The sequence below is a fragment of the Eutrigla gurnardus genome (assembly GCF_963514095.1).
Source record: "Eutrigla gurnardus genome assembly, chromosome: 22".
Classification (NCBI taxonomy): domain Eukaryota; kingdom Metazoa; phylum Chordata; class Actinopteri; order Perciformes; family Triglidae; genus Eutrigla; species Eutrigla gurnardus.
The window spans coordinates 330,933-358,083 of NC_139933.1; the positions used below are offsets into that span (position 1 = coordinate 330,933).

The 27,151-nt window shown below is 49.5% G+C and overlaps 2 protein-coding genes across 2 annotated transcripts; one reads left to right on the forward strand and one right to left on the reverse strand.

Moving 5' to 3' along the window:
- Window positions 1-2,349: 2,349 nt before the first annotated feature.
- On the reverse strand, window positions 2,350-6,273 carry foxj1b (forkhead box J1b). The gene is made up of 3 exons (XM_084039561.1): window positions 6,052-6,273; window positions 5,296-5,910; window positions 2,350-4,736 (listed from the first exon to the last, which is right to left on the reverse strand). The coding sequence occupies exons 1-3, from the start codon at window positions 6,244-6,246 to the stop codon at window positions 3,822-3,824; spliced, it is 1,725 nt and encodes a 574-aa protein (XP_083895687.1). The 5' UTR covers window positions 6,247-6,273; the 3' UTR covers window positions 2,350-3,821.
- Window positions 6,274-10,831: 4,558 nt separating this feature from the next.
- Window positions 10,832-23,954, forward strand: ubald1a (UBA-like domain containing 1a). The gene is made up of 4 exons (XM_084001928.1): window positions 10,832-11,084; window positions 11,491-11,550; window positions 21,615-23,201; window positions 23,377-23,954. Exons 1-3 carry the CDS (start codon window positions 10,977-10,979, stop codon window positions 21,948-21,950), a joined length of 504 nt encoding a protein of 167 aa, XP_083858054.1. The 5' UTR covers window positions 10,832-10,976; the 3' UTR covers window positions 21,951-23,201; window positions 23,377-23,954.
- The last annotated feature ends 3,197 nt before the right edge of the window (window positions 23,955-27,151 follow it).

The following is a 27,151-nucleotide window of genomic DNA, read 5'->3' on the forward strand; positions in this document are numbered from 1 at the left end:
AGGTCATTTAGCAGACGCTTTTGTCCAAAGCGACTTACAATAAGTACATTTGTCAAAAGAAGGAAACAAAGAAACCACAACGTATCATTGCCGATAAAGTAAGAGCTAAAAATAGAACAAGTGTTAGGTCCTCATCTGAGTAAACTAGTACTTCAAGAGAAACAGTGCTACGATCAGAGTGCTATAGGTAGGGTTTTTGTTTTTTTTGTTTTTGTTTTTTTTGGGGGGGGGTTGTTAGTGGGTCATGCTATGTAGAGTCGGGGTGAAGTCTGAACAGGTGAGTCTTGAGCCTTTTTCGGAAAATGGCAAATGACTCTGCTGTCCTGACATTAGTCTGGAGTTCGTTCCACCACTGAGGACCAGAACAGAGAAGAGTCTGGACTTTGCTGAGCGACATTTGTTTGATTTCAGCGATGGTGGTACCAGCCGGCCAGCTGAAGTAGAGGAGCGAAGTGCTCGCTTCGGGGCATGAGGTTTGACCAGTGTTTGAAGGTAGACAGGTGCCGTTCCATTGATGGCCCTGAAGGCCAGTGTCATCGTCTTGAATTGGATGCGTGCTGCAACAGGGAGCCAGTGGAGGTCACGGAGGAGGGGGGTCACATGGGAGAATTTGGGTAGATTGAAGATAAGGCGTGCTGCAGCGTTCTGGATACGCTGCAATGGTTTAATCGCAGAGGCCGGGAGTCCGGCCAGGAGAGAGTTGCAGTAGTCAAGGGGGGAGATGACCAGTGCTTGGACCAAGAGTTGCGTTGCATCCTTTGTGAGGAAGGTCAGAATCCTGCGGATATTGTAGAGGGCAAATCTGCAGGATCGGGCCACAGCAGTGATGTTGGGGGTGCAGGATAGTTGGTCATCGAGGATTACACCCAGGTTCCTCGCAGTTGACGACGGCAATACTGTGATGCCCTCGACAGTGACCGACAGGTCCATGCGAGGGCAGTCTTTCCCTGGGATGAAGAGGAGTTCGGTTTTATTCAGGTTAAGCTTGAGGTGATGTGCAGTTGTCCAGACAGAGATGTCAGCCAGACAGTCCGAGATGCGAGTTGCAATGTGAGTGTCAGAGGACGGGGGAAAAGAGAGGAACAGCTGGGTGTCATCTGCGTAGCAATGGTAGGAGAATCCATGCGATGTGATAACAGAACCTAGTGATCTGGTGTATAGTGAGAACAGAAGCGGTCCTAATACTGAGCCTTGAGGGACACCCGTGTCCAGAGAACAGGGTTTGGACATAGAGCCATTCCATGTGACCTGAAAGGTGCGATTTGTCAGGTATGATGTAAACCAGGTGAGAGCAGAGTCAGTTATGCCAAGTTCAGCCAGAGTGGAGAGGAGGATTTGGTGGTTGACTGTGTCGAATGCAGCAGATAGGTCGAGGAGAATGAGAACGGAGGAGTGGGACGAGGCTCTGGCGTTAACACTAGCTTCAGTTAAGGTTTGCTTCAGTTAAGGCTAGCTTCAGTTAACGCTAGCTTCAGTTAAGGCTAGCTTCAGTTAAGGCTAGCTTGAGTTAACGCTGGCTTGAGTTAACGCTGGCTTCAGTTAACGCTAGCTTCAGTTAAGGCTAGCTTCAGTTAACGTGCTGGCTTCAGTTAAGGCTGGCTTCACTTAACGCTGGCTACAGTTAAGGCTAGCTTCAGTTAAGGCTAGCTTCAGTTAACGTGCTGGCTTCAGTTAAGGCTAACTTCAGTTAACGCTGGCTACAGGTAAGGCTAGCTTCAGATAACGCTGGCTTCAGTTAACGCTAGCTTCAGTTAACGCTGGCTTCAGTTAACGCTGGCTTCAGTTAACGTGCTGGCTTCAGTTAATGCTGGCTTCAGTTAACACTAGCTTCAGTTAACGCTGGCTACAGTTAAGGCTAGCTTCAGATAACGCTGGCTTCAGTTAACGCTAGCTTCAGTTAACGCTGGCTTCAGTTAACACTGGCTTCAGTTAACGCTGGCTTCAGTTAATGCTGGCTTCAGTTAACACTAGCTTCAGTTAACGCTAGCTTCAGTTAACGCTGGCTTCAGTTAAGGCTGGCTTCAGTTAACGCTAGCTTCAGTTAACGCTAGCTTCAGTTACCGCTAGCTTCTTGGACACCATCGAGGCGAGCGATTGTCTCGGTGGGACTGCGACACCAGTCGTCACGGTGACGATTGCATCGATGCTAACGTTCAGATTGTATTGTTGAGCTGGTGGGTTTCTAGTCCGGACTCGTCTGAGCTGATTAATAATCAACCTGATGGATCTTTGATCTCCTGAACACACAGAACTCCAACCAACCATCATTATACTTTTATATGTTTTATACGTTTCTATCTGCAGTTTCACAAAGACACGTGATCCACCAGCTGTGTTATTGTTCTTTCTTTAATTGACACCATTTATTGCATCAAGGCATGATTGCATTCTTACACAGCTTAAAAAAGTACAAATGAAAAATAACATGGTAGGATTAAAGAGCTCGTATCAAACTTGATCAATATTATACAATAAGAAAATCTGGTCTTTTAAGAGTTGACTGTATCTGCTCGTCGTTCGTCCCTCAAACGTCAAACAAACTGCCATTGAAGTCTCAAACACATTTTGAAATTCAGATTTTTGAAAATGAACCATACAAATTAAAAACCTTGACATACAAAGTAATGAAGAGGACAAATCCATCACCCAGTGACAGAAAACACACTTTTTTCTCTTATTAATCAACACCGAAACACCAATGAACTGCATATTCCTTATCAACAAATTTGGCGAGATATAATCAACAAATGCCCAGTTTTCGATATATTTAAAAAAAAAAACAGTATATTTAAACAGAACGTATTGCAGTGTTGAGTTCATTGTTCAAAAAAGAACTGAGGATAATTACAGCATATGCATCACTTTCATTATGGTCAGTAAACTTTTAGAAAACATTTTAATACGACAAAAATCAAACTAAACATCCTGGAAATAACTGTTGTGTCGCTTTCTGAAACGGTTCAAAGTGCATAATGTTCATGACGGACCAGAAGGCAATACACGTTCAGACCTGCAGGTTTGCTCCTCTCATAACTGTATCGCTGCCTAGCTTCATGCAATATACTTTAGTGAATATATATATTAAATTGACTATATATGAGTCATAAATGACCGATTCTAATCTCAGACTATGAATTTAAAGTCTCTATCACTTGATGAATGGCTGATTTTGCTGCATGTTAGTAAAGAAAACGAAAACTCGAATGCTAATGTAGCAAAGTAGAATCCTGCGTGGTGTTTCCATGGCGACGGGGCTTGTTTGTGGAGCTTTGAAGGAGGACGACCACGTCGCTGCAGTTCAGCGCTCGTTTCAACTTTTCTTTTTGCTCCTCGTGTGTCCTCCTTCTGAAGACGACCTGAGCAGGATGCTCTAATCCTTTGCAGACCGCCAAACCTTTCATTTGGTTGGTTAAAGGTTCTCAGTCGTATCACCGTGATGACACGTCGCTGTCGCGTCATGTGACACAATCACCTGACCTAATCACCTGACATTAGACTCAGATCCACGTCTGAATGGAATCTTTGTTATGTGGCTACATGGTCAGGATGGGTTTGACATGATCGTGTTTATATACATATGTATACATATATGTCCACATATATGTATACATATGTGGACATATATGTATAAGTATGTATATATACACATGTATGTATAATATATATGTATATATATATATTGATTGCATATATACATATATCCAAAGGGACATGTTGTTAAAGTAAATGACAGATGGACTGCTGAAGTAGCTGAAGTCCTTTGGGCTGATAGTGGACCAGTAATCAGACATGTTCGGGTCATTGAGCTTTGGGGTCAGAGGTCACAGATAGGCCTCCACTCGTTCCCATGGTTGCATCTCAGTGAAGAAGCCCTCACAGAGGCCGAAGCCCTGATCCAGAGTCAGAGGGATGGCCTGTGCCTCCTCTTTGATCTCCTCCCAGGGCTGTAGCACCGCCTCCTCCGGCTGCTCCGGGAACAGCGTGCAGGGCTCGTCGAACTGCTGCAGGTGCTGGTGGCTCTGAAGCAGCTGGTCCTGGTCCAGCTGATCCTGGTCCAGCTGCTGCTGCAGATGCTGCTGCTGCTGCACGTGGAGGTCTCCCATGTTGACCACACTGGGCTCCGTGTAGCCGTAGGACTGGTGGTGGTTCAGGTGCTGGCTCAGATCCCCGACGTCCCCGCCACCGCCGCACCACCTCGCCAGCCCTGCTGACGCGTGCTGCCCTGCTGCCGCGTGCTGCCCCCCCGCCGTGTGCTGCCCCCCCGCCGCATGCTGCCTCCCCAGCAGGGAGACCTCCATCTCGCAGCCCAGCGAGCTCAGCGCCGTGTTGATGTCCAAATCCTCGAAGGTGCTACAACTCCCGCTGAGGACGTCGTCGAACACGGACGCCAGGTCGAAGTCGCCCCTCAGGATGTCGGCCCTGTGAGCCTCGGTCGCCAGAAGAGGGGACTCGGTCGCCCTCATGGCCTTGCTGGTGGTCTTGGAGGGGAGGAGCTTCCGTTTGCCGCTCAGCCCTGGATGAGGGCCGCCATGATACCCTGGCAGCAGCTTGCTCTGTCTCTGGGTGCTGCTGCTGTAGCTGGTAGAAGACATCCTCCTGCGTTTGAAGATGCCATTGACAAACATGTCGGCGTACTGCGGGTCGATCTGCCAGAAGCCCCCCTTCCCCGGCTCGTCCTTCTGCCTCGGGACCTTCTGGAAACACTTGTTGAGGGACAAGTTGTGGCGGATCGAATTCTGTGACAAAGACAAAGAAAACGGGATATTTAACATATATATTCAACATGAGATCAGTGGAGCAAATGTGAGTTAGTCGTGCAAGACCAGATTGTGTCAGTTTGTCTTTGTAAGGAGGATGGGGGGGGGGGGGGTATTGTTGTTGTTTGTATAGCAAAGCAATTGTACCTAATGAGGCTTTCTAGTAACAGGCAGCTCTGTGCCTTTCAAACAAGATCAGCTGTGCTTCGTTGCCATCTCTCTCAGGAGCCCTCATTAACACACACACACACACACACACACACACACACACACGCACAGACATGCACACACACACACACACACACACACACACACAGACATGCACACGCACGCACACACACACACGCACACACGCACACACACACACACACACACACTCTGTTCCCTCAGACAAACGAGAGCGATGGAGACTCTTGTTTTAAGAAGCTGGAGGTTTGAACTTCTTCTTCTCTCCCTCCACCATTACCTGACTCATCAATAATAGAGGGGGGGGGGGGGGGGGGGGGGTATGGGGGGTACGGGGAGCCGGGCTGGGTACCTGCCAGCTGGGCTCCGCGTGTCTGTAGTAGCAGAAGTGCTCGGTGATCCAGTTGTAGATGGTGGACAGGGTGACTTTGGGCTGCTGGCTGGCCTGCATGGCCATGCAGATGAGGGACGCGTAGGAGTACGGCGGCTTGACTTTAGGGTCGGCTTTGTAGTCCACCTCCGCGGGGGGGCTGGCCTGGACGGGGATCTGCGGGTACCCGTGTCCGGAATGCGCGCAGCTGGCGAAGCGCGGCGCCGCCGTGGCGTCGCTGCCGGAGGTGACCGGGCTGCCGAGGTACAGAGGCATCCCGGTGGCGGCGGTGTCCCCGGCCGGGGGGCTGGACGGGGAGTCGGATCCGCCTCGGGGGAAGCCGAGCCGCTTCAGATACAGGTGCTGCTGGTAGGACGGGCAGCCGGGTCCGGCTCCGCTGGGCCGCTCCGGGTCCGCGTTCAGGATGGAGAAATTCTGGAGCCAGTGGAGGCTGGTGAGGCTGTCGTCGAGGGGGGGCGCCGGGTCCGGCTCCTCCGGGTACACCGCCAGCCATCTGTCGGGGCCGCTGAGGACCGGCATCCTAGCTCTGTGCGCGTGCTGGGGGTCCACAAGAGCCTCAAACTGGCATGAAAAGTTCTGTTTGATGTGGAAGTCAATGAAGAGGAAGAAAGAAAAACACAATGAATGAACCCGATTCAACCTTCACTCCAATAAATACATCTATTATTATTCTAATAATAGAATAATATCAGCAGCACGCAGGTGACGCGTCCTCACCTGCAGCCTGTCTGCCTGCACCTGTTGCAGTCCGAGCCTGTCTCTCCTCAGTCTCTGCGCAACAAGTGCGGCGGGGGGAGGGCAGCCTCCAGAGGGGGAGGAGGAGGAGGAGGAGGAGGGGAGGGGAGGGGGTCTGGAAAGAAAAGCGCAACTCAGGACAGATCCATGCCGAGTCAGGAGAACCGGGCTGCTCATCCAAACGCTCGGGTCCGTCTGAGGGTCTGCGGGAGGTCGGGACGTGAGACTGGGGGAGGAGGAGAACAAGGAGGCGCTCATGAAGCCCCCCCCACCACCACTTTAAACCGCTCCAGGGGAGTCTTGATTGGCTGGCCAGCCTTCATCTACAGGTCTCTCTCTCTCTCTCTCTCTCTCTCTCTCTCTCTCTCTCTCTCTCTCTCTCTCGCTCTCTCTCTCTGTTTATCTTCTTGTCAGTAACTATACTCTCTCTCACACACACTCACACACACACACACACACACACACACACACACACACACACACTCTCTCACACACACACACACACACACACACACACACACACACACACACACACACACACTCTCTCACACACACACACACACACACACACACACACACACACAGACACACACACACACACACACACACACACACACTCTCTCTCACTCACACACACACACACACACACAGACACACACACACACACACACACACACACACACACACACACACAGTCACACACACTCACAACTCAAATGACTTCGCTGCAGTGAGAACAGTCAGTTTCGTTGCCTTTAGTCTCTTTTTTTTCTCCATCCCGGAAACGGGCTGAAAGGTGACGTCACTGCGCTGAAGACGCGCCACACGTCCCGCTCCGCGCGCACTTCTACCTGCAGAGAACAGCGGCCCGTTTAACGACTAATCCTGTGTTTGCCGTCTTTTCACGGCGGGTGGTCATTGTTTCTTTTCCAAACGTCCGTTGAATAACTGAACATCAGTTCAATGACATGCCATTCTTCCAGTTAAACACCCCCACCCCCCCCCCCCCCCCCCGCGGAGAGCGACCCACGTGTCCGTCCAGTCAAGTAAAACATTTAGGAAGTTACTGCCCGAGATACAGGAGTTGTTGTATGCAGTTTTCTCATGGATGAGAGAAACACGTCATATCAGTGATGCTGCAAAATGTAAAACAGCAAAGATGTATCACTATAATATTACCCTGAATGAATGTATTAATATATATAAATACATACATAGGGATATATTAATATATACATGTCCCACAGGTCCTCTAATGTTATTCCCCAGACCTTCTGAGTTCATCTACTCGTGCAGGGGAAAGAACAGAATTCATTTTTTAAATTAAATATGATAAAATCAGAGTAAAGGGAATCAAACTGCATCGTCTTTGATACACGAACACGTCATCAGTCAGGTTCAACAAACACGTTGGAAGCCAACATTCCAAGTATCATATCCAAGTGAACTGCAGGTGTGAATTATGAATAAACGCTGCCACCGAGTGGATCAATGCTGCATTGCAGCTCTATCCCAGTGCCAGACCACAGCTGTATTACTTCAAGTAGGAGGCCTGAAGGTGACAAACACGCCCTGATAATTACATTCAAGCACATCAGACTGCATTCATGCAATATATATATATACACACACACACACACACACACACACACACACACACACTGGAGCAGCTCGGACTGCAGGCCAGCTGTTGCATTCTGTCAGGGAGGTTTGATTTCTACGTCTCCAGATTTGTTTAGGTTCTTGACAAAGGGGCTTTGCTGGTGAGGCGGGCAAATGTTTGAACAGCTGTTCTTATTGTTGCCAGGCATCCCGCTGCCCTTCAGTGGCAACTAAGCACACATACAGTATAGCTACAGTACATCTAATGGGCTGGAAGAGGAGGCCTGTCACACCTCAGGCCATTCATTTCCTCCTAATAGACCTGTTAACCTTTCACTCATAGATGGCAAAGACCTTAAATGTAATTCCCCAACATTCATCTACATTTCTGGAGAGTTGTGTAGGACTCAACACAACATAGTGTTTAGACTTATGTTTGATCTCTGCTTTCCTTTCATCTCAAATACCCAGAGATAGTTTCACACTTTAGTAAATGTGTGTTTTCTTATAGTTCGATGAAGAATACAACTCCCATGTTTGCTCGTTAGCTCGACACAAACGAGTGGAAACAGGGAAGCAGCTGGCCTGTCTAGAGATTAACAATATAACAGCACCTAAACTAATTGTACTTAACTAATTACATAATTAATAGAAGGTGCAGATGGATTATCTTTGGACGGGCTGGTTTTAACCATGATAGTTTCACATTTAAAGCAGAGTGAGAGTAGTAATAAGTATATTTGAACTCTCAGGATGGAGCATGCTCCTATACATGGCAGGTCACATAGGACCACATCAGAGTTATTTGTTTCATATTTTCAGCTTTTTGTTTGTTGTGGTTGATGGAAATCTGAGAATTATCTGGAATCTTCTGTCTTTTCTCAGTGTGATTTGGCATTAAGACTCTTGCAATGTGTTTTTTCGACATTTCAGATAAATGGCAGCAGCTCTGCCTGTAAGTCACATAGACCTGTAGATTGTTAACCAGAGGTCAAAGGTCAGACTGGAATATAAACCTCCAAGTCCCTCTGGGGGTAAAACGTGACTTTACACGGTGGATGTCAAAGACTCCCAACTTCCACCACCAGGGGTCGCTGTTTCCAATCTGTTCTCACACAAACATGCCATTGATAAAATCATGTTTACAGTTTACAGTTACCCACAATGCTGCACGGTGTGTGTGTTGATACCAGAGGATTCATTTTACACACAGCCTGCACTAAACCGGTTCCCTTCCTGACCCGAACACACGACGGAAGCAGCCGATTGATCCTCAAATATATCAATTTATTTCAGACACAACATCATTTCAAGTCATTCATCTAACTTTATTTAAATGAGCGAACACTGCAGTCTCTTCTCTCATATCAATGCTGCCGCCTGCCTTTAGATTCTAATGGTCCTACGTTTCAACGACTCGTTATGGCAGGCTCATTAATGTCAGGAGGCTCATTTATAGCAAAGTGGTGATTAGGATGAGACTGTGTGTTTAAAGGTCCAGCACCCCCAACCCAGCCTGCTGTAGGGCCTTTGAGCAAACCGAAGAAGATGAAAAGCAAAACAAAGGAGAACGACGACACGGAAATGTTGCAATAAACTGCGGCAGAGAGAGAGAGAGAGGGAGGGAGGGAGAGAGAGAGGGAGGGAGAGAGAGGGAGGGAGAGAGAGAGAGAGAGAGAGAGGGAGGGAGGGAGGGAGAGAGAGGGAGGGAGGGAGAGAGAGAGAGGGAGGGAGGGAGGGGGGGAGGGAGAGAGAGAGAGGGGGGGGAGGGAGAGAGAGAGAGAGAGAGGGAGGCAAAGAGAGAGGGAGGGAGGGAGGGAGGGAGAGAGAGAGAGAGGGAGGGAGAGAGAGGGAGGGAGGGAGAGAGAGAGAGAGAGAGGGAGGGAGGGAGGGAGGGAGAGAGAGGGAGGGAGGGAGAGAGAGAGGGAGGGAGGGAGGGAGGGAGAGAGAGAGAGGGGGGAGGGAGAGAGAGAGAGAGAGAGAGGCAAAGAGAGAGGGAGGGAGGGAGGGAGGGAGGGAGGGAGGGAGGGAGAGAGAGAGGGAGAGAGAGGGAGGGAGGCAAAGAGAGAGGGAGGGAGGGAGGGAGGGAGAGAGAGAGGGGGAGAGGGAGGGAGAGAGAGAGGGAGAGAGGGAGGGAGGCAAAGAGAGAGAGGGGGAGGGAGGGAGAGAGAGAGGGGGAGGGAGAGAGAGAGGGAGGGAGAGGACAGAGAGAGAATGGGAGAGAGAGAGAGAGAGGGAGGGAGAGAATGGGAGAGAAAGGGAGGGAGAGAGAGGACAGAGAGAGAATGGGAGAGAGAGAGAGGGAGGGACAGAGAGGACAGAGAGAGAATGGGAGAGAGAGAGAGGGAGGGAGAGAATGGGAGAGAGAGAGAGAGAGAGAGGGAGGGAGAGAGAGGGAGGGAGGGGGAGGGGGAGGGAGAGAGGGAGAGGACAGAGAGAGAATGGGAGAGAGAGAGGGAGGGAGAGAGAGAGAGGGAGAGAGGGAGAGGGAGGGAGGGAGGGAGAGAGAGGGAGAGAGGGAGAGGGAGGGAGGGAGGGAGGGAGAGAGGGAGAGGACAGAGAGAGAATGGGAGAGAGAGAGGGAGGGAGAGAGAGAGAGGACAGAGAGAGAATGGGAGAGAGGGAGGGAGAGAGGGAGAGGACAGAGAGAGAGGGAGGGAGGGAGGGGAGGGAGAGGGAGGGAGGGAGGGAGACTGTCGGCTGTCCCTAATTCACTCGGAGCGATGTAATTGGCGACGGTGGATTTGTTTACCATATTTGGCAACATGGCGACGCGGCGCGCCCGCTGATTGGACGAGAGCTGCCGTCATTCACACAAAACGTCTCGCCTCCTGGAGCTTTACAAACAAAGCGCGTGCTCACGGGAGTTGTAGTCCAAAACAAACCGCCTCTGAGATCACAGAGTGGGTGTTTCCCGCCTCTGCGGTGGTTTAAATCCCGCCAATGTTGCGGGACGTGAAACACGGCCGCCGCGTTGCCGGTTTGTTCAGCTCAACGTGTGATTACGTTCAAACGGAACCGCAGTGAGACGGTTAACGACGCGCCGACCCGAGACCCTCCGCCCCGCTAAGCATACAAGTCCCACCGGCGCCGCCGGCCTCTGATTGGCTGCCCCGCCTGTCACTCACGCAGCGCCCCTCCTCCCACTACCGCTCCTACAGTAAATATTTGTGTTTGCTCAACCGGCTGTAATGGTGGACGACTGCGGCGGACAAGCGGAGTGAAAGTCAGCGAAGAACGAGCGGAAACCGGTCTAAAGTGTGTCAGAGAGCCGCCGGCGCAGCAGGACTCGGGATCGTCTAAAGATGGATGAACTCAAACACCAAGTGATGATCAACCAGTTCGTCCTGACGGCGGGTTGCGCGGCGGACCAGGCGAAGCAGCTCCTGCAGGCGGCACACTGGCAGTTCGAGGTAAAACCCGAACCCCGACCCGGGTCCCGACGCTCCGGGGCGGCGCTAGCCACACGGCTAAAGTGAGCCACACGGCTAATGTAACGTCAGCCACACGGCTAGCGGGCTAGCCGCACGGCTAATGTTTGTGTCCCACCGACCACTTTTTCCTTTTCTAGGGAATCGAACCCACACAAAGCGCCGTGTTGTCCGTGTGTCCCCGTGAAACCGGCTCCGCTCGAACGACTTCCGCGGGATTTAACGCAGATTCGCGTGTTTTAGACGGAACCGGGCGACGCGAACAGCTAGCACATCCAATTAGACTTTACTCCAGATTACATACTATAATCCGGGCACCGGCCCGCCGGTCTGACCGTATATCATTCCAGAATAAACCGTGACGTCATGACTGTGTTTGCTTCCGTAGACTGCCCTCAGTGCCTTCTTCCAAGAGACCAACATCCCGTACGGCCATCATCATCAGATGGTGAGTGATCACAATGTGTATGTTTATTATAAGGTGTGTGTGTCGTGTAATTCTAAGGGTGTGTGTGTGTGGGGGGGGGGGGGGGGCGGCTCTTATAGGCTGAGAGGGTGATGTTGTACTAACAATAACAAAGCACATGTCGGCCATGTTGTGAGCTTCCAGAAATAAACACAGGCAGCAGGGGGGGGGGGGGGGGGTTCTGGGTAAAACAGAAACATCCCCCTTCCAGGAAGTAGACAGACCCACAGCCTGATCACAGCAGTTACACCCCCCTCCCCCTCCTACGCCACATCTACCGGGGGCTTTCAGGGGCAGGAGAGTAAACTGGCAGGCGTTAGGACTGTCTCACACACACACACACACACACACACACACTGCTGAACATTATGAAACACTAGCGGTATTTGGGCTTTTAGCAGCAGCACACTTTGGCAGCACACAAGCCTTTGTTTGCAGCTGCATGCATGGCAGCATCCAGCAACAGCTGCCCCCCCCCCCCTCCCGGAACATGGATGTGTAGAGGAAAGAGATGTTCTACAGTAGCTTCACCATCAGAACCTCATGTTCTACAGATCTGATCAGTAGATAAGATCTCAGTCCTCCCTTTAACTCCTGAAAAGTCTCACCTTAATTCAGAGAGTGAACCTTCTGTTCTGAGTGCCAGGTCGGGCTGAGCCTGTTTCTGTAGACGCTGGATCCTGGGATCCTGATCCTGGGATCCAGATCCTGAGAGTCAGAACGCAGAGCACCTCTCTGTGTTATTGTTTGAGACGCTGTTGCATAAGCACCAGTTCACGTTTGTGCATGTGCCAGCGTGTGTGTGTGTGTTTGTGTGTGCTTGTGTGTGTGTGTGTGTGTGTGTGTGTGTGTGTGTGTGTGTGTGTGTGTGTGTGTGTGTGTGTGTGTGTGTGTGTGTGTGTGTGTGTGTGTGTGTGTGTGTGTGTGTGTGTGCGCTTGTGTGTGTGTGCGTGTGTGTGTATAAACACTACTACAGTAGGCCAGCGTGTCCAGGCTTCCTGCAGCTATCAGACCAGAGTGTGCATCGGTATACAGATCTAATCCTCACTCTCTCTGCTCAGAGAAAACACTCGTTGCCGTTGCGTCAGTGTTTTGAGTTACAACACAAACCCAACTCATCCTTGAGGTTTGGCTGGAAGCCCCGCCCAGCAGACAGATCGCCGTAGACATGCAGCTCTTGGCAGTGAGACAGGTTAGGACGCCATGTAGGTCAGCTGGTTTAGAGACGCTGCAACCTATGAAGCTGGATGTGGTTCACAAATGACTTTCCCATCTAATGTTGGCATCGTGGGACTAGAACACAGAAGTATCCACTCTCTCTGAAGCAGGCTGGTCTGTTCACCTGAGCTGCTGCTAATGCATCACTGTGTGTCGGAGTTTATAGCCGTATCAGATATCACATCGTGAGCTCATCAGTGAAGTCTTGTATAATGGAGGGGGGAGGGGGACACACACACACACACACTTGGACTGTTTGTCTGCGTCTGTGTGTGGAAAGTATGTCAGCGAGGCTTCGCTGCTGCATGATGTCTCCTCAGCAGATTGTCCATTTACCTTTAAGCTATCACAGCTTTCATCTCTGGCTCCATGTGGACCTGCAGACACCTCCTCCAGTTTCCTCCTCACACACACCCTGCCTTCACACACACTGCAACCGCAACACATTCCTGCAGGACGTGGCTCACCCCGACCCAGAGCGGACCTTTCAACACAGCTCCCTGCTCCTCCGCTGCTAACAGACATGAGGCTCTAGAATGCACTAGGCTGCTGAAGTTCATCATCATGTCCTCATCGTCTTGTTTTAGCACAAATCTCAAAGCAGAACCCTCCGAGAACATCACATGAGTTGTGTTTCTGCTGCTTCTGGCTGTTTGAGGCTAATCCCTCTTAATGTTATGCACATATTCTTGTAAACCGGCCTTTTTTTTAATTGATTATTGCATCTTGATTGATTGATTCGTCTGCACGATGTCAGAAAATGGTGAATAATGTCGGCCAGTGTTTTCTGCAGCCCAAGATATCTCAAAGATATTTGGGTTAGCTCTCATAGAGTAAATAAACCAGAAGAAATTCACATTTAAGAAGCTTTGACCTTCTTTTTTTTTTTCATAAAACTGATTAATTGAGTATCAAAATGGTTGGTGATCAATTTAATAGTCAAACCACTAATCGATTACTCGTTGCAGCTCTACTAGACAGAAAACCAAAACGACCTCGTGAGATTTCTTGCATGTGAGAGAGAGATTGATTAGGAACCGGATGAACATGAGGAACTCTGGGGAATCTAGTCCAGTCATCAGCTGTCTGTCTGGGAGAAGCACACTCACTAATATCAGCGTTTCCACCATGAATATGTGGAGCACAATAACGTGAATGAATCCTCATGTGACAGAGGAGGAAGTAGCCGAGCTGGATGACTTCCACTCCTGTCTGGAAACATGTGACCCATCATGTGACTAAGCAGAGAAATGAGCCAACTAAGCCACAAAGCCTGCTTCACATTTTCTGGCTATTAAAGATGTATAGGGAGCTTGTGTGTGAGCTGCAGGGAAGGCCCGTGGTGTTATGTTGAAGCATGGTCTGTCCCAGGTCAGGGTCATAAAAAAGCTTTCTCAAGACATAGAACACATTCTTCTTTTCTGGGATCCCATCTGTGCTCGTATCTCATGTTCCCCCTCTGATAGTGTTTAGAAATGCTTGTAGTTGTTGTTCGAGCTCCTGGTTCTGTTTCCTTTCTGAGGACTCTGTGACATCCTGTCCAGGGTCCGTGGATCTGGCCTTCTCCTTGATGGTATTATCATCCATCCATCGTCTACCGCTTATCCTATTCAGGGTCGGGGGTCCTTTATGTTATTAGTAAAATATTTATCTTCAGTCCATCTGAATGACTTTTACTGTTTGAATGATCACCTTCTTTTATTGTACTGTGGCTGTTGTTGCCACTGGCAACGTGAATGAAACCAGCACTTTATGAAGGGCAACGTTCACTTCGGTCTGTGACGTAGCACTGAACGCTGTTTCCTGGCAATATAAACACCCAGTGGGGGGGGGGGGGGGGGGGGGGGGGGGGGGTGTGTGTGTGTGTGTGTGTGTGTGTGTGTGTGTGTGTGTGTGTGCGTGCCCACGTGCATGCCCAGCAGAAGTATAATTATCTTCATAAATCATGAAGAGACAACATGGACGACTGTCTGCTCCGGTTCTGCTCATCACACTGCAGCGGAGGAGGACGACTAACTACGTTATAACAGTAGTTAGTTAGAACATATAACTGTTATAGATAGAAGATGCTACGGGTACACGCCGTCACACGGGTACACGCCGTAACACGGGTACACCCCGTCACACGGGTACACGCCGTAACACGGGTACACCCCCGTCACACGGGTACGCGCCGTAACACGGGTACACGCCGTAACACGGGCACACGCCATAACACGGGCACACGCCGTAACACGGGTACACCCCGTCACACGGGTACGCCCCGTCACACGGGTACGCCCCGTCACACGGGTACGCGCCGTCACACGGGTACACGCCGTAACACGGGTACACGCCGTCACACGGGTACACGCCATAACACGGGTACACGCCGTAACACGGGTACACGCCGTAACACGGGTAAACCCCGTCACACGGGTACACGCCGTAACACGGGTAGACGCCATAACACGGGTACACGCTGTCACACGGGTACACGCCACACCACCCAGGCTTAGTCGATACCATACCAAACACTTAACCACATCTGAAGAGGCTTTGCCTCTGATCTGCATGTTACAGCGTGTTGCCCTGCATGTTTCCAGGAGCACGGCTTCCCAGAACCCTAACCACACACACACACACACACACACACACACACACACACACACACACACACACAGGAACGTTGGCTCAAGGCTCTCTGGGAAGGGGCATCCATGTGGGACCAGATGTGTTTATGGGTATTGGAGTTAGATTGAATATCACACTGCTTCTTGGAGTTACTGAGTCCACACACACACACACACACACACACACACACACAGATGGGGTCAGGCCTGTGGTGGAGACGTTGTCTGTTGCATAAAGGGAGTGTTTCCTCCTGTTTTCAGGTGAAACTGTGATCGTGTTCTGGGTTTCAGACTCTGATCAGAAGATCTAATATATAATAATAATATACGTCCTGCATGTGAGCTGTGTCAGGCTTCAGAGAGCTGAAACTGAGCGTTCAGTTCGTCCTTGCGGTTTGTTGTCCCTCACGATGACCTTTGACCAGACTATTACTGAGGCCAAACTCCTCTTTCTAGAGCCGGCCCCTGAACACCTATTGTTAGCCACTAAAGCCTGTTCTCCTCTCTTCTGTGGGCCTTCTTCTTCTGTTGTTGTGCGTCGCTTCCCTTCCTGTATCCGTCCTGATAGCACACGTGGTAAACAGCACGGCCTGGCTAATCATCAACCCATCCCTCGTGAGCACAAATCCAACCGTGTCCCCGAGTGCATATAATATTAACTCACACCTCGACATGCGGCTCAGCTGCTGGAGGCCGGGTGATGTCGGGGGAGCGAGGGGTCGCGGGGGAGGGGCGTCACTTCAGCAGCACCTGTCGACCTCCGTTATTTTAGTCTGGAAGCAGCGTGAGGTCCTGACATCCGGCCGAGCTGCTCGGCTGCTCCAGACACCGTGGGGATGCCAAAGCTCCATATCGGCTGTGTTGGCGGGTCCTTCCTGGTTAAAACCAGGACCTGGACTTCAGCACGGGGGCGATGGTAGCGTACCATGCTCCCAGTTGTTTGATGGAGCAGCTGTGTTTAAGAACAGTTAATGCTCTTTATTCCAAAGAGTCAATAATTGTTACATCAAATATTATTTCTATCTGCTCACTCTTTATCCGTGTTAGCATCGTTGGCATGGTAGTCCTCGGTCATGGTTGCTGCTGGATCTGCAGGGCTCCAGATCTAAACAGCAGGTCTAGACCAGCAACCGGCCCCTTATTCCGTTGTTCCCTCAGGTCCTCGTTGTCCCGTAAGGCTCTCTGGTGGTTTCACCTTCCTTTCATGGTTGAGTCTTCTTGGATGGGTTGTGGCCTTCATGTAGTCCCTACAGGCAGCGTCAGCCCCACCAGGACTCTCCTGACCACAGCAGCAGCAGACTCACATCTCAGCCTTCTGTGTGACCCATAAATGGAAATGTATTTTGTTGCATCTTTGTGGTTTCCTGAGGGTTTCTCTGCCAGATTACAAGTTGATCAGGATGCCAGTGGATGCCACGCGGACTCCCAAGCTGCTTGTTTATTGGGTCTTGGTAAACTCTCATCTGTTGAGGTTACATATTTGGGAAGCATGTTGTCCAAACATCTAACTCCACTTCCAGTCATTTTGAGCTAAACATGATGGACTCTTTTCCAGGAATGTGAGGTATTGCGGAGGCCTTTGCGTTCACCAGGAGGCCGAGTTTAACCCGCGTTTGTCTCCTGGATCTGGGCTTTGCCAACACTCGTCTTCTCTGGACCACAAATGTTGCTTTTGTGGGTTGGTGTCAGTGAAGTTGCTGTGTTGCATGCTGGATGGAGAGCAGCTGGCGTTGCCATTGTTCTCACATGCCCACACTAACCAAACAAAAGCAGTGAATATTTCATAATGCATATAAACATGCCCGACCTGAATGCAAAACCAGCCCAGACCTGAAACCACGTCCCACACAGCCAGCACTTACCGCCGGTTAAAAGAGGTGCAGTCCAGAGTCCACATCTTATTCTCAATGTAGATCACACGGGTTCTTCTTCAGGGTCCAGCCTCTGTAGCTGTTTGTAGCGTTGTGTAGCAGCACCGTGGTAACCTTACAGAGGTCAGGACAGACTGATAGGACAGACCTGTTGGACAGACCCAGGCTGGTGAGACCACAGAGCCAGTCCTGCCTCAGCCTCGTCCCGTCAACATGTAGGCTTCCTCCTGACAACAGTCTCCATGGCAACCCCTCTCTGCTGGCTCTGTTTTGAACACAAACTCTGTTGCTGCCGGTTACTGTCCGTCTCCGTCTGCTGTAAAGACGAGACCTCCGTGCTGCTTCGACACTCATCATGGACGTGCTGAAGGTTGATACTGTCTTCAAGTGGAAAGTGCTGTCAGATCTGTGTCGTTCTGGACTTCATGAGGAACGTTCCGGGCTTTAAAGTGTGTGAACCTGGTGAACATCTGCTTGTTGATGAACGTACACTTTAACAGCAACAACATGGCCGCTGATGTTTGTTCTCGTGTCTTTCTAAATGATGCTCTGGATTGTTAGCAGATCTCACTGTCTCTTTAAGAACTGAACTCAGATGCACCCGCAGAATAAACAGAGTTGCATAAACACACTTGTTTTCTCTCTCACCCAGTTGCTGTAGATCTTGTCAATGTTGCTCTCAGGTAATGGAGCGCTGATTGTCCACGACTCCGACACGCTCCAGGTTTTTATTTCCATGCAAAGCCAAACAGGAACCACAAATATCAGTTATCACATTATCTCTATACTTTAAAATGACATGTTAGTGAATGATCAACGTGCACAGAGCTGACAGTCCAACATATTCCATGTGTGTCATCTGTTTGGTGGTGGAAGGTCTGGTGCTTTTCTCTATCTATAGGGGTCATTATTATATATTAAGCACGTATGCTGGGAGGGCCGAGACCTCTGAAGCTGTCTTCAGTGAGAACGTGTCTGAGAAGGATCCGTGTCTCTGGACCGGATCCCTTTTCCTTGTGGGTCGATACCGTCTGCTCTCACTGTCCAAGGTCCTCAGCAAAGACACACACACTCACACACACACACACACTCACACACACACACACACTCACACACACACACTCACACTCTCACACACACACACACTCACACACACACACTCACACTCTCTCACAAACACACACACTATGAAGGTAAATCGATGTCAAAACACTTAGAAAGACGCGCAGCAGCGTGTGTGTGAACGCATGGTTACTTTGTTATGCGTGCGTGCGTGCGTTGTCGTGCGCAGGTTGTAACATGAGCGTGTAATGTAGTTGCCTCCCCTGGTTGACTGAAATGAACAGGCCAACTACATTACGCGTTCAAGTTACGCGGAGTAGGTGCGCACAGCAGATCAACTTCCGGCCGCGCAGCATCAGAATCTGCGACCGCACGTGCGTGTGAACGCGTAACAACATTTGTCAAACAGTGACAGACAGACGTGCGCACGCTGCTTCATATGTACGCAGCTTCTTGTTACGCGTGACATACAACCTGCGCACGACAACGCACGCACGCACGCACGCATAACAAATAACCATGCGTTCACACACACGCTGCTGCGCATCTTTCTAAGTGTTTTGACATCGATTTACCTTCATACACACACACTCACAAACACACACTCACACACACACACACACACACTCACTCACTCACACACTCACTCACTCACTCACTCACTCACTCACTCACTCACACACACACTCACTCACTCACTCACTCACACACACACACACACACACACACTCACTCACTCACTCACTCACTCACTCACTCACTCACTCACTCACTCACACACTCACTCACTCACTCACTCACTCACTCACTCACTCACTCACTCACTCACTCACTCACTCACACACACACACTCTCACACACACACACACACTCACAAACACTCACACACACACACACACACACACACTCACTCACTCACACACACACTCACTCACTCACTCACTCACTCACTCACTCACTCACTCACTCACTCACACACACTCACTCACTCACTCACTCACACTCACGCCGACACTTGGAGGTGTGTGGCGTATTTAATGAGTGTGAGTTGGTTGTTTGAAGTCGGTCTCACATCTTCCTGTTTTGGTCCTAAATATGACAACATAATAAGTGTAGTCTCTCAGCAGACTGGAGGCGTATGTATTTATACGTGTCTAGGTGATGAAGTTGGATGTAAAGGTGAGCGAGGATCTGTTGTCCTGTTAGTCACATGACTAAGAAACCTAAAGAAGCACAGAGGTCATCTCTTTGCTGCAGGAAACCCTCAGAGACACAGCGCTTCCTGCCAGAGTGGACATGCTCACCTTCAAGGTTCCTCTGAGAACTGGACCTGACCCGCCGGGCTCCACGCTGCATATTCACAGGACTTACCTGCAAGCCGCAGCACATTTAGGGGGCACGGCGGTCCGGTTACACCCCGAGGGAGGGGTGCTGGTGTGAAGGCTGTTGTGCAGTCAGGCTGCGAGTCACAAAGCAGGCCTCCTGGAGGAACCGAGGGCCGAGTGGGCCTCATTTCCACACTATTATATTATTATTAGATATATATTATTATCGATACGGTACTGCACGTCTCTAGTCAACACAACCCTGTTTCTGGTTTCCACTGGTTGTGGATGTACATGTTACTGTGGACCACCTTGGTCGAGGTTTCCTTTCTTGTTGGAAATGATGTCGGCAGTTTCACGTGGCGTTGCCGTGGCGATCAGATGAGAATCCTGCCTCCTCTGAGGGCAGACCAAACAGAAAAGGACCCGGAACCAAATGTGAGATGAGTCGCTCCCATACGAAGGCTTCTGGGTTGTGGGTCTGGGTCTGGGTCCTGGACTGTTGTCTCTAGCGGATTCCCTTTTTCACCGTGTTCACATGGTTTTGTCCGGTGCTCATGTGTGGGTCTGGGTTGTTAATGGTAAATGGCCTCATTTATATAGTGCTTTTATCACTTTACAGTAATGACTGACATTCACCCATTCATTCACACACATTCACACACCGACGGTGGAGTCAACCACGCAGGGCGACAGGAGTGAGGTGTCTTGCTCAGGGACAGCAGGCACTCAGCTAGGAGGAGCCGGGGATCGAACCGGCAATCTTGCGGTTGCCAGCCAACCTCCTGAGCTAATGCCCCCCCAGGATTGTGGGTCTGGGTGTCGGTGTGGGTCTGGGTTCTGGGTCTGGGACTGTTGTCTCTAGCTGATTCCCATGTGTGAGCTGCTCTTCCCCGTCGCTGATTCATGGAGCTGATGACTCCAGTTCCAGAAAACGCCTCCCTTTAACAAACAGCTGAACATTTAACCTGTGGGGAACGTTCTCTGGACGTTCTCCCGACGAGGAACCAGGTCTGAGCACGCAGACGCCACAATAGATGCTTCATTAATCTGATTGTGTTTGAATGAGTCCGTCATGCCGGTTGTTCTGGAATCATGAGTCCATTAGATCTGACATCATCCTGGGAGTGTCAGGCTTTTCTTCCATTGTTGTGCTGCTTTATGTGTGTGTGTGTGAGAAGCTGGTAGTGAGGATGAAGAGGAGGAGGAGGAGGAAGCCAAACATGTTGATCACATGGCCTGTTAGCTGCTCGCTGGTAGGTGGACGCTTGTTTTTGGCACCCGAGTGTGTTGTGTTTGCTCGGGGCGCCGCTAAAGGAACCGCTGGCAGCAGAACAATAACAGTGGTGGCACGAGGGTCAGCTCGGGTTAGAGCTCAGGGGATCTATTATTATTTTATATATATACACACACACACACACACACACACACACACATATATTAAAGGGGTTGTGGGTATGTATATATATATATATATATATATATATAGCTCAAGGCCAAGGAGGCTTGCTGGTGTATGTGTGTGCATCCACAATGATGTTCTTCTCAGTTTGACCACGTTTAGTCTGCTGAACCAGATTAGACAGCATGTTCTCGTTGGAACAGGAAGTGGACGTAATCAAACGTCTTAATCTGGACCCTCTGGGGAGCAGAGACCGGTGGGTTTCCCCTAAGTTCCCCTCCACTTATACAAAACTGGTGGCTTCCTTTGAATATCCGCCTTTAAACCTTCACCTGCATCCGTGCTGCAGGATGAACCCTGCTGAGTGTTGGACACAATAACATGAACACTGTTCCACACTCACTGATGCTGGTCTCCATGAACCAGACTGGTGCGTTCAGGATCCCGCTGGAAGCAGGAGGATCATGTTTTCTGCATGTTCAGATATGGTTTCATGTACTTTCTGACATTTCAGGTGTTCATGCATTAACCCTTCCATGTCCCCCTCCGTCCTCAGATGTGCACCCCCGCCAACACACCAGCGACGCCCCCCAACTTCCCCGACGCGTTGACCATGTTCTCCCGGCTGAAGGCGTCCGAGAGCTTCAACAGCGGCAGCGGCGGCAGCCCCATGGCGGCCAGCATGGCGGCCAGCATGGCCACCTCCCCGCCGCCCCCCCAGGTGGGCGGTTGGGGGGTCTCACCAAACGTACCGAATGTGCCGCAGCCTCCACAGGGACTCTGGACTCACGGGCAGCCCCCCACCCAGCCCTGCCCCGCCTGGCCCACGGGCGTGAACCCGCACACCGGCGCCGAGCAGAAGGCTAGCGTAGCGATGGAGGCGGAGAGATGAAGGGCAACACGGGACTGAAAGCCCCTCCCTCCCCCCCTCCGGGGAGGGAAGGCAGCGGGCGAAGGCCAGGAGGGGGGTGATGGGTAAAATGGGTAAAATGGGTTCTGGTCTTTTTTTTTACCAAAAGACAGACGGATGTGGAAAGAGACGGAAACTACGCAAACCAAGAAAAACTCAGCGTGGAGGAAACCAATGCAAACCTAAAGCAGCGTACGCACACGTAGTCAGAACGGAGGTCTTCGTAGGTTTCTGAAGCAAATGCATAGATAAGAGAATATTATTGAACTAAAAAAATTTGTAAAGAAAAGAAAATGTCACGCCCAAGGATTCTATGTGATGTTCAAGGACATTCAAGGACATTCAAGGCAGCAAACTTAATATTCTGTTTTCTGTTTAGTTTTTGTTATTTTTTCCATCTTTGAGCCGGTGTGTTTCTGCCACCGGTGGTGTGTGTGTCAGGACGTTCAGCAGCGTTGAGACTCGACACTGAACACACACTTGAGTGTGAACGCATGTGAGCGGGTGATCAGTGTGTACACACTCACACACACACACACATATATATATATATATACACATGCAAACACAGATACACACACGTTAGCGTTTAGAGGGAACACCTCCATACTGTCATCCCCATCGTCTGCGTGGGACTTTTCTTACCTCACCTGGTGGTCACCTGACTTCTTTCAGCCAATCAGGGATTCTTCTAAAAACCGACCGTTGCTGCCGCAGGACGTTTTTAAAGTTTTTTTCTTAAAGGTTCATGCTAACGGCTCCTCACAGCGACGGTTTAACCTGGACGGGCCGCTGTGTTCTTTCTTCTGGACAGATTTGAGTTATTACAAGAAAAGTGAGAATCATGGTTTAATATAATATCCTTTATAATGCTAATTGTTCTGTTTTTTGTTGAAAGGTTATGGGAGGTGTTTTTGAAAATGGGTGGGGTTTCAGGTTGATCCTTTTTAAACTTTTTTGGAAAGAATGAATCAAACAGCTAAAATGCTTTAGATATCAAAGAAGACACAACAACACGACTCCATCTTTGTAAACAGGATTGCCACTTTGCATGATGTGTTCATAACGTGTTTCATCTTAGTCACAAACATACATGGAGGGGGCGGAGTTAAGGATGGGGTGGAGGACGAAGCTGGAGTTAAGGATGGGGGCGGAGTTAAGGATGGGGTGGAGGACGAGGCTGGAGTTAAGGATGGGGTGGAGGACGAGGCTGGAGTTAAGGATGGGGGCGGAGTTAAGGATGGGGTGGAGTTAAGGATGGGGGTGGAGTTAAGGATGGTGTGGAGTTAAGGATGGGGTGGAGGATGAGGCTGGAGTTAAGGATGGGGGTGGAGTTAAGGACGGGGCTGGAGTTAAGGATTGGGTGGAGTTAAGGATGGGGTGGAGTTAAGGATGGGGTGGAGTTAAGGATGGGGGTGGAGTTAAGGATGAGATTGGGGTGGGGCTAACAGATACACCAGATGAGTGTTGCGGTGACATCAGCGGTGACATCATAGCGTCTCCCTGTGAAGACGAACATTGATCAAAGGTCTTGTTAGAGATGAGACGCCCCCTGGAGGCTGTTTGGGGAAACAGAAATACAGTCTATGTGTACACGGAGATATTTTAAATACAGTCTGCTCCCTTTTTATAGTTTCTCCTGTTTGGATTATTTTTATTTGAGACAACAAGAATAACTGAGGGTCTTTTTTTCAAGAGGAAATGGGGAAATTGTGGCTATTGTAATGAATAAATAAGCAACTTCTTTTTTATTGTTTAGACTAAACTAACGTTTCCTTCGGTTCAACCTTTTCCATGCTTCGTACTTTATTTGGTTAATGCGAGCGTTTGTGGGCGGGCTGTTCCTCGATGGGTTCTCATGTATTTCCCCACCTGTATGACTGTATGAGACCATTCCCACAATATTTGTGGACTACCTGATAATTAACTTATCATTTTGTGAACCTAAATAAATATTGTATGTCATCCGAATTGGCATGGTTTACTTCTGTGTGTGTGTGTGTTTGTGTGTGTGTGTTGTGTGAGCAGGACGCTGGTTTCTGGGTCATCTGATGCTGTGGACACAACAGATGGCTGCCGCCGCTACACCCGTCTACCTGTCTACTGTCTGCCTGTCTTCCCGTCAATCTGCGTGTATAAACAGGCTTTATTAGCATGCTGCTGTCGGACACTTGGGCTTCACCGCTGACAAATTTGTTTGACCTACATTCCGAGGTCAACTGTATTTTTGTACAAACAAGTTTTATCACCAGACCTCAAATCAGTTTAAATGATCTTCAGCACATATAATAACTTGTTATTTCACTCAAAGGCATCCTGTGAGTTCTTCATATAGCTGTTCATGCTATTCTGCTAATGAACTGAAGGTGGCGGTAGTGTGCTAGAAGCTGTGTAGCACGGCACTAATGAAGACATGCAAACCACATGATTTACAACATTGACATAATGAAGCTACGCCAAGAAAATACCTGAAATTAAATCTGGAACGTCCCAGTCGTGTGACTGATGAAGCGTGTTGGAGGTGAAACAAGCCTTCGTCTTCATCAACGACCACGTCTTCAGACTATGACGTGGTGAAAGACGGAAATATTATGTTTCAACACTTTAGGTCAAGGAAAGAGGAAATCAGCGACGGGGAGTCCAGACGGAATGTAAAACGTTAAAGTCATTACACGTTTGTTTGTTTTCATTATTCAAATGAACCATCACGATGCATCGGGTTCAGCAAGTTCTCTGGTTGAGACCCCGGTGGACGTGGACCGGGTCCTTGAAGGGGAGAAGGAGGGCACGGTGGGACGGGGGTCACAACGGACAGAGTGACATCGGGTGTGTTTGAAACCTGGCAGCTCACCTTCCCCCTGTTCTCTCCGGCTCGCCACCTCAAGAGCTGCAGCCAGCAGCAGGAAGTGGGAGAAAGGTCTTTCACTCACACACACACACACAGCTTCTGGTCGACATTAGACAGACAATGGGAATGTGAAAAAGTCAGCAGATGGTGTTTAAAACTGAATCTCTGAATCTCTCCTTTAGGCTCTTCGCGGGCACCTCCTGTCATCAACATCACTGATGCTCGGTACCAGCGCTGTTCAGCGTGCTTTTATTAACCCGCTGGAGAGGCGTGTTGGGAACGTTTCCAGTCAGGAAGCTCATCGCTCCTCTGTAAAAGTTAACGAGGATCCCTCTGTTCTCCCAGCGTTTATGAGTGTTCTCCACCAGGATGGAGATGTGTGACGACCACCTTCTTTGTGATGCTGATCCCCAGCAACTTTACAACTGTTCACTTGCTCCTCCTCATCCATGCAGACGGGGAGGTGTGTGTCTTCTCCTTTCTATCAGCCCCTTGTGCTAATGACAGTGAGCAGCAGGCGGTGGTCTTCATGTCTTCGAGTGTTGCAGTCCTGGGTGTAAAGAGAGAACAGCAGGGGGCCCAGTACACAGCCCTGTTCAACCCCGGAGTGGAGGAGGTGGCTGCCAATCCTGAATATATGAGCTCTGTTTGGGAGGAAGTCCACTAACCAGTACAAGAGCGTGCTCCTCCAGTTTAGCACTAGTTTGAAGGGCTGAAATCAACAAACAGTACTGTGATGATGTCATCTCGACATCAGAGCGTGATGTCATGTCATCTCTGTGTTTACAGCGTGTTTCTCAGTCTGCTTTTAGCATCTTTCTCACTGCAGAACAGCATTCTGTCTTCATTTTTTCTTTGATATACAGTCCTTCATGTCCTGTGTTGCTGCAGTGTGAGAGGATCTCCCGGAGGCCGGATGGATCAACGCTCCTGTTTGTTGATGGTAATTATATCAATAATTATATCCATGCCTCCGAATAATAATCTGGGAACCATTCACTGATGTTCAACAGTGTTGCAATTGCACCTTTTATATCTGTGGGTTCAGGCGTGTGTGTGTGTGTGTGTGTTTGTGTGTGTGTGTGTGTGTGTGTGTGTGTGTGTGTCCGTGGTCAACCTGGGACAATGGCTGTGTGCCATTTCAGCCACTCTGGGGCCGAGATCCTGAGTTGCACACAAAGCCGGCTTTATCTCTGCTCTAACTGTTGTATCAGTGCTGCCTGGCTGCACACATTAGCACCCGGACACACACACACACACACACACCAGTACTAAAACATTACACTGGAAGCAGAGGAAGTTATGAGTACGTGAATGTAAAGAAGCCACTGGGGGAAGTGACAGAGACAGATGCATGCTGGTCCTTCTCACCCCCCCCCCCCCCTCTTCCACAGAGGGTCTGGAATGTAGAGGAAACGTCCATAAAGCAGTTTACAGGTGAATTAGCAGGTTGTTACCCTACAGGACGTCAGAGACGGAGGCGTTCACACAGAAACTCTGGATGGGGGCTGTTAACCCTTTGTGCCACCGATCTCTCCCAGGGTTAGGGTCTCTGTATCTCTAAATCTCTATCTCTCTGTATCTCTACATCTCTGTATATCTACATCTGTACATCTCTGTATCTCTAAATCTCTAAATCTCTGTATCTCTACATATCTGTATCTCTGTATCTCTACACCTCTGTATCTCTAAATCTCTATCTCTCTGTATCTCTACATCTGTACATCTCTGTATCTCTACATCTCTGCATCTCTGTATCTCTACATCTCTGTATCTCTGTATCTCTACATCTCTGTATCTCTACATCTCTATATCCAATCTCTGTATCTCTGCGTCTCTAAATCTCTATCTCTCTGTATCTCTACATCTGTACATCTCTACATCTCTGCATCTCCTTATCTCTACATATCTGTATCTCTACATCTCTACATCTCTAAATCTCTATCTCTCTGTTTCTCTACATCTGTACATCTCTGTATCTCTACATCTCTGTATCTCTGTATCTCTACATATCTGTATCTCTACATCTCTGTATCTCTGTATCTCTACATCTCTGTATCTCTACATCTGTACATATCTGTATCTCTACATCTCTGTATCTCTACATCTCTGTATCTCTGTATCTCTACATCTCTGTATCTCTACATCTCTACATATCTGTATCTCTACATCTCTGTATCTCTGTATCTCTACATCTCTACATATCTGTATCTCTACATCTCTGTATCTCTACATCTCTGTATCTCTACATCTGTACATCTCTGTATCTCTACATCTCTGTATCTCTGCGTCTCTACATCTCTAAATCTCTACATCTCTGTATCTCTGTATCTCT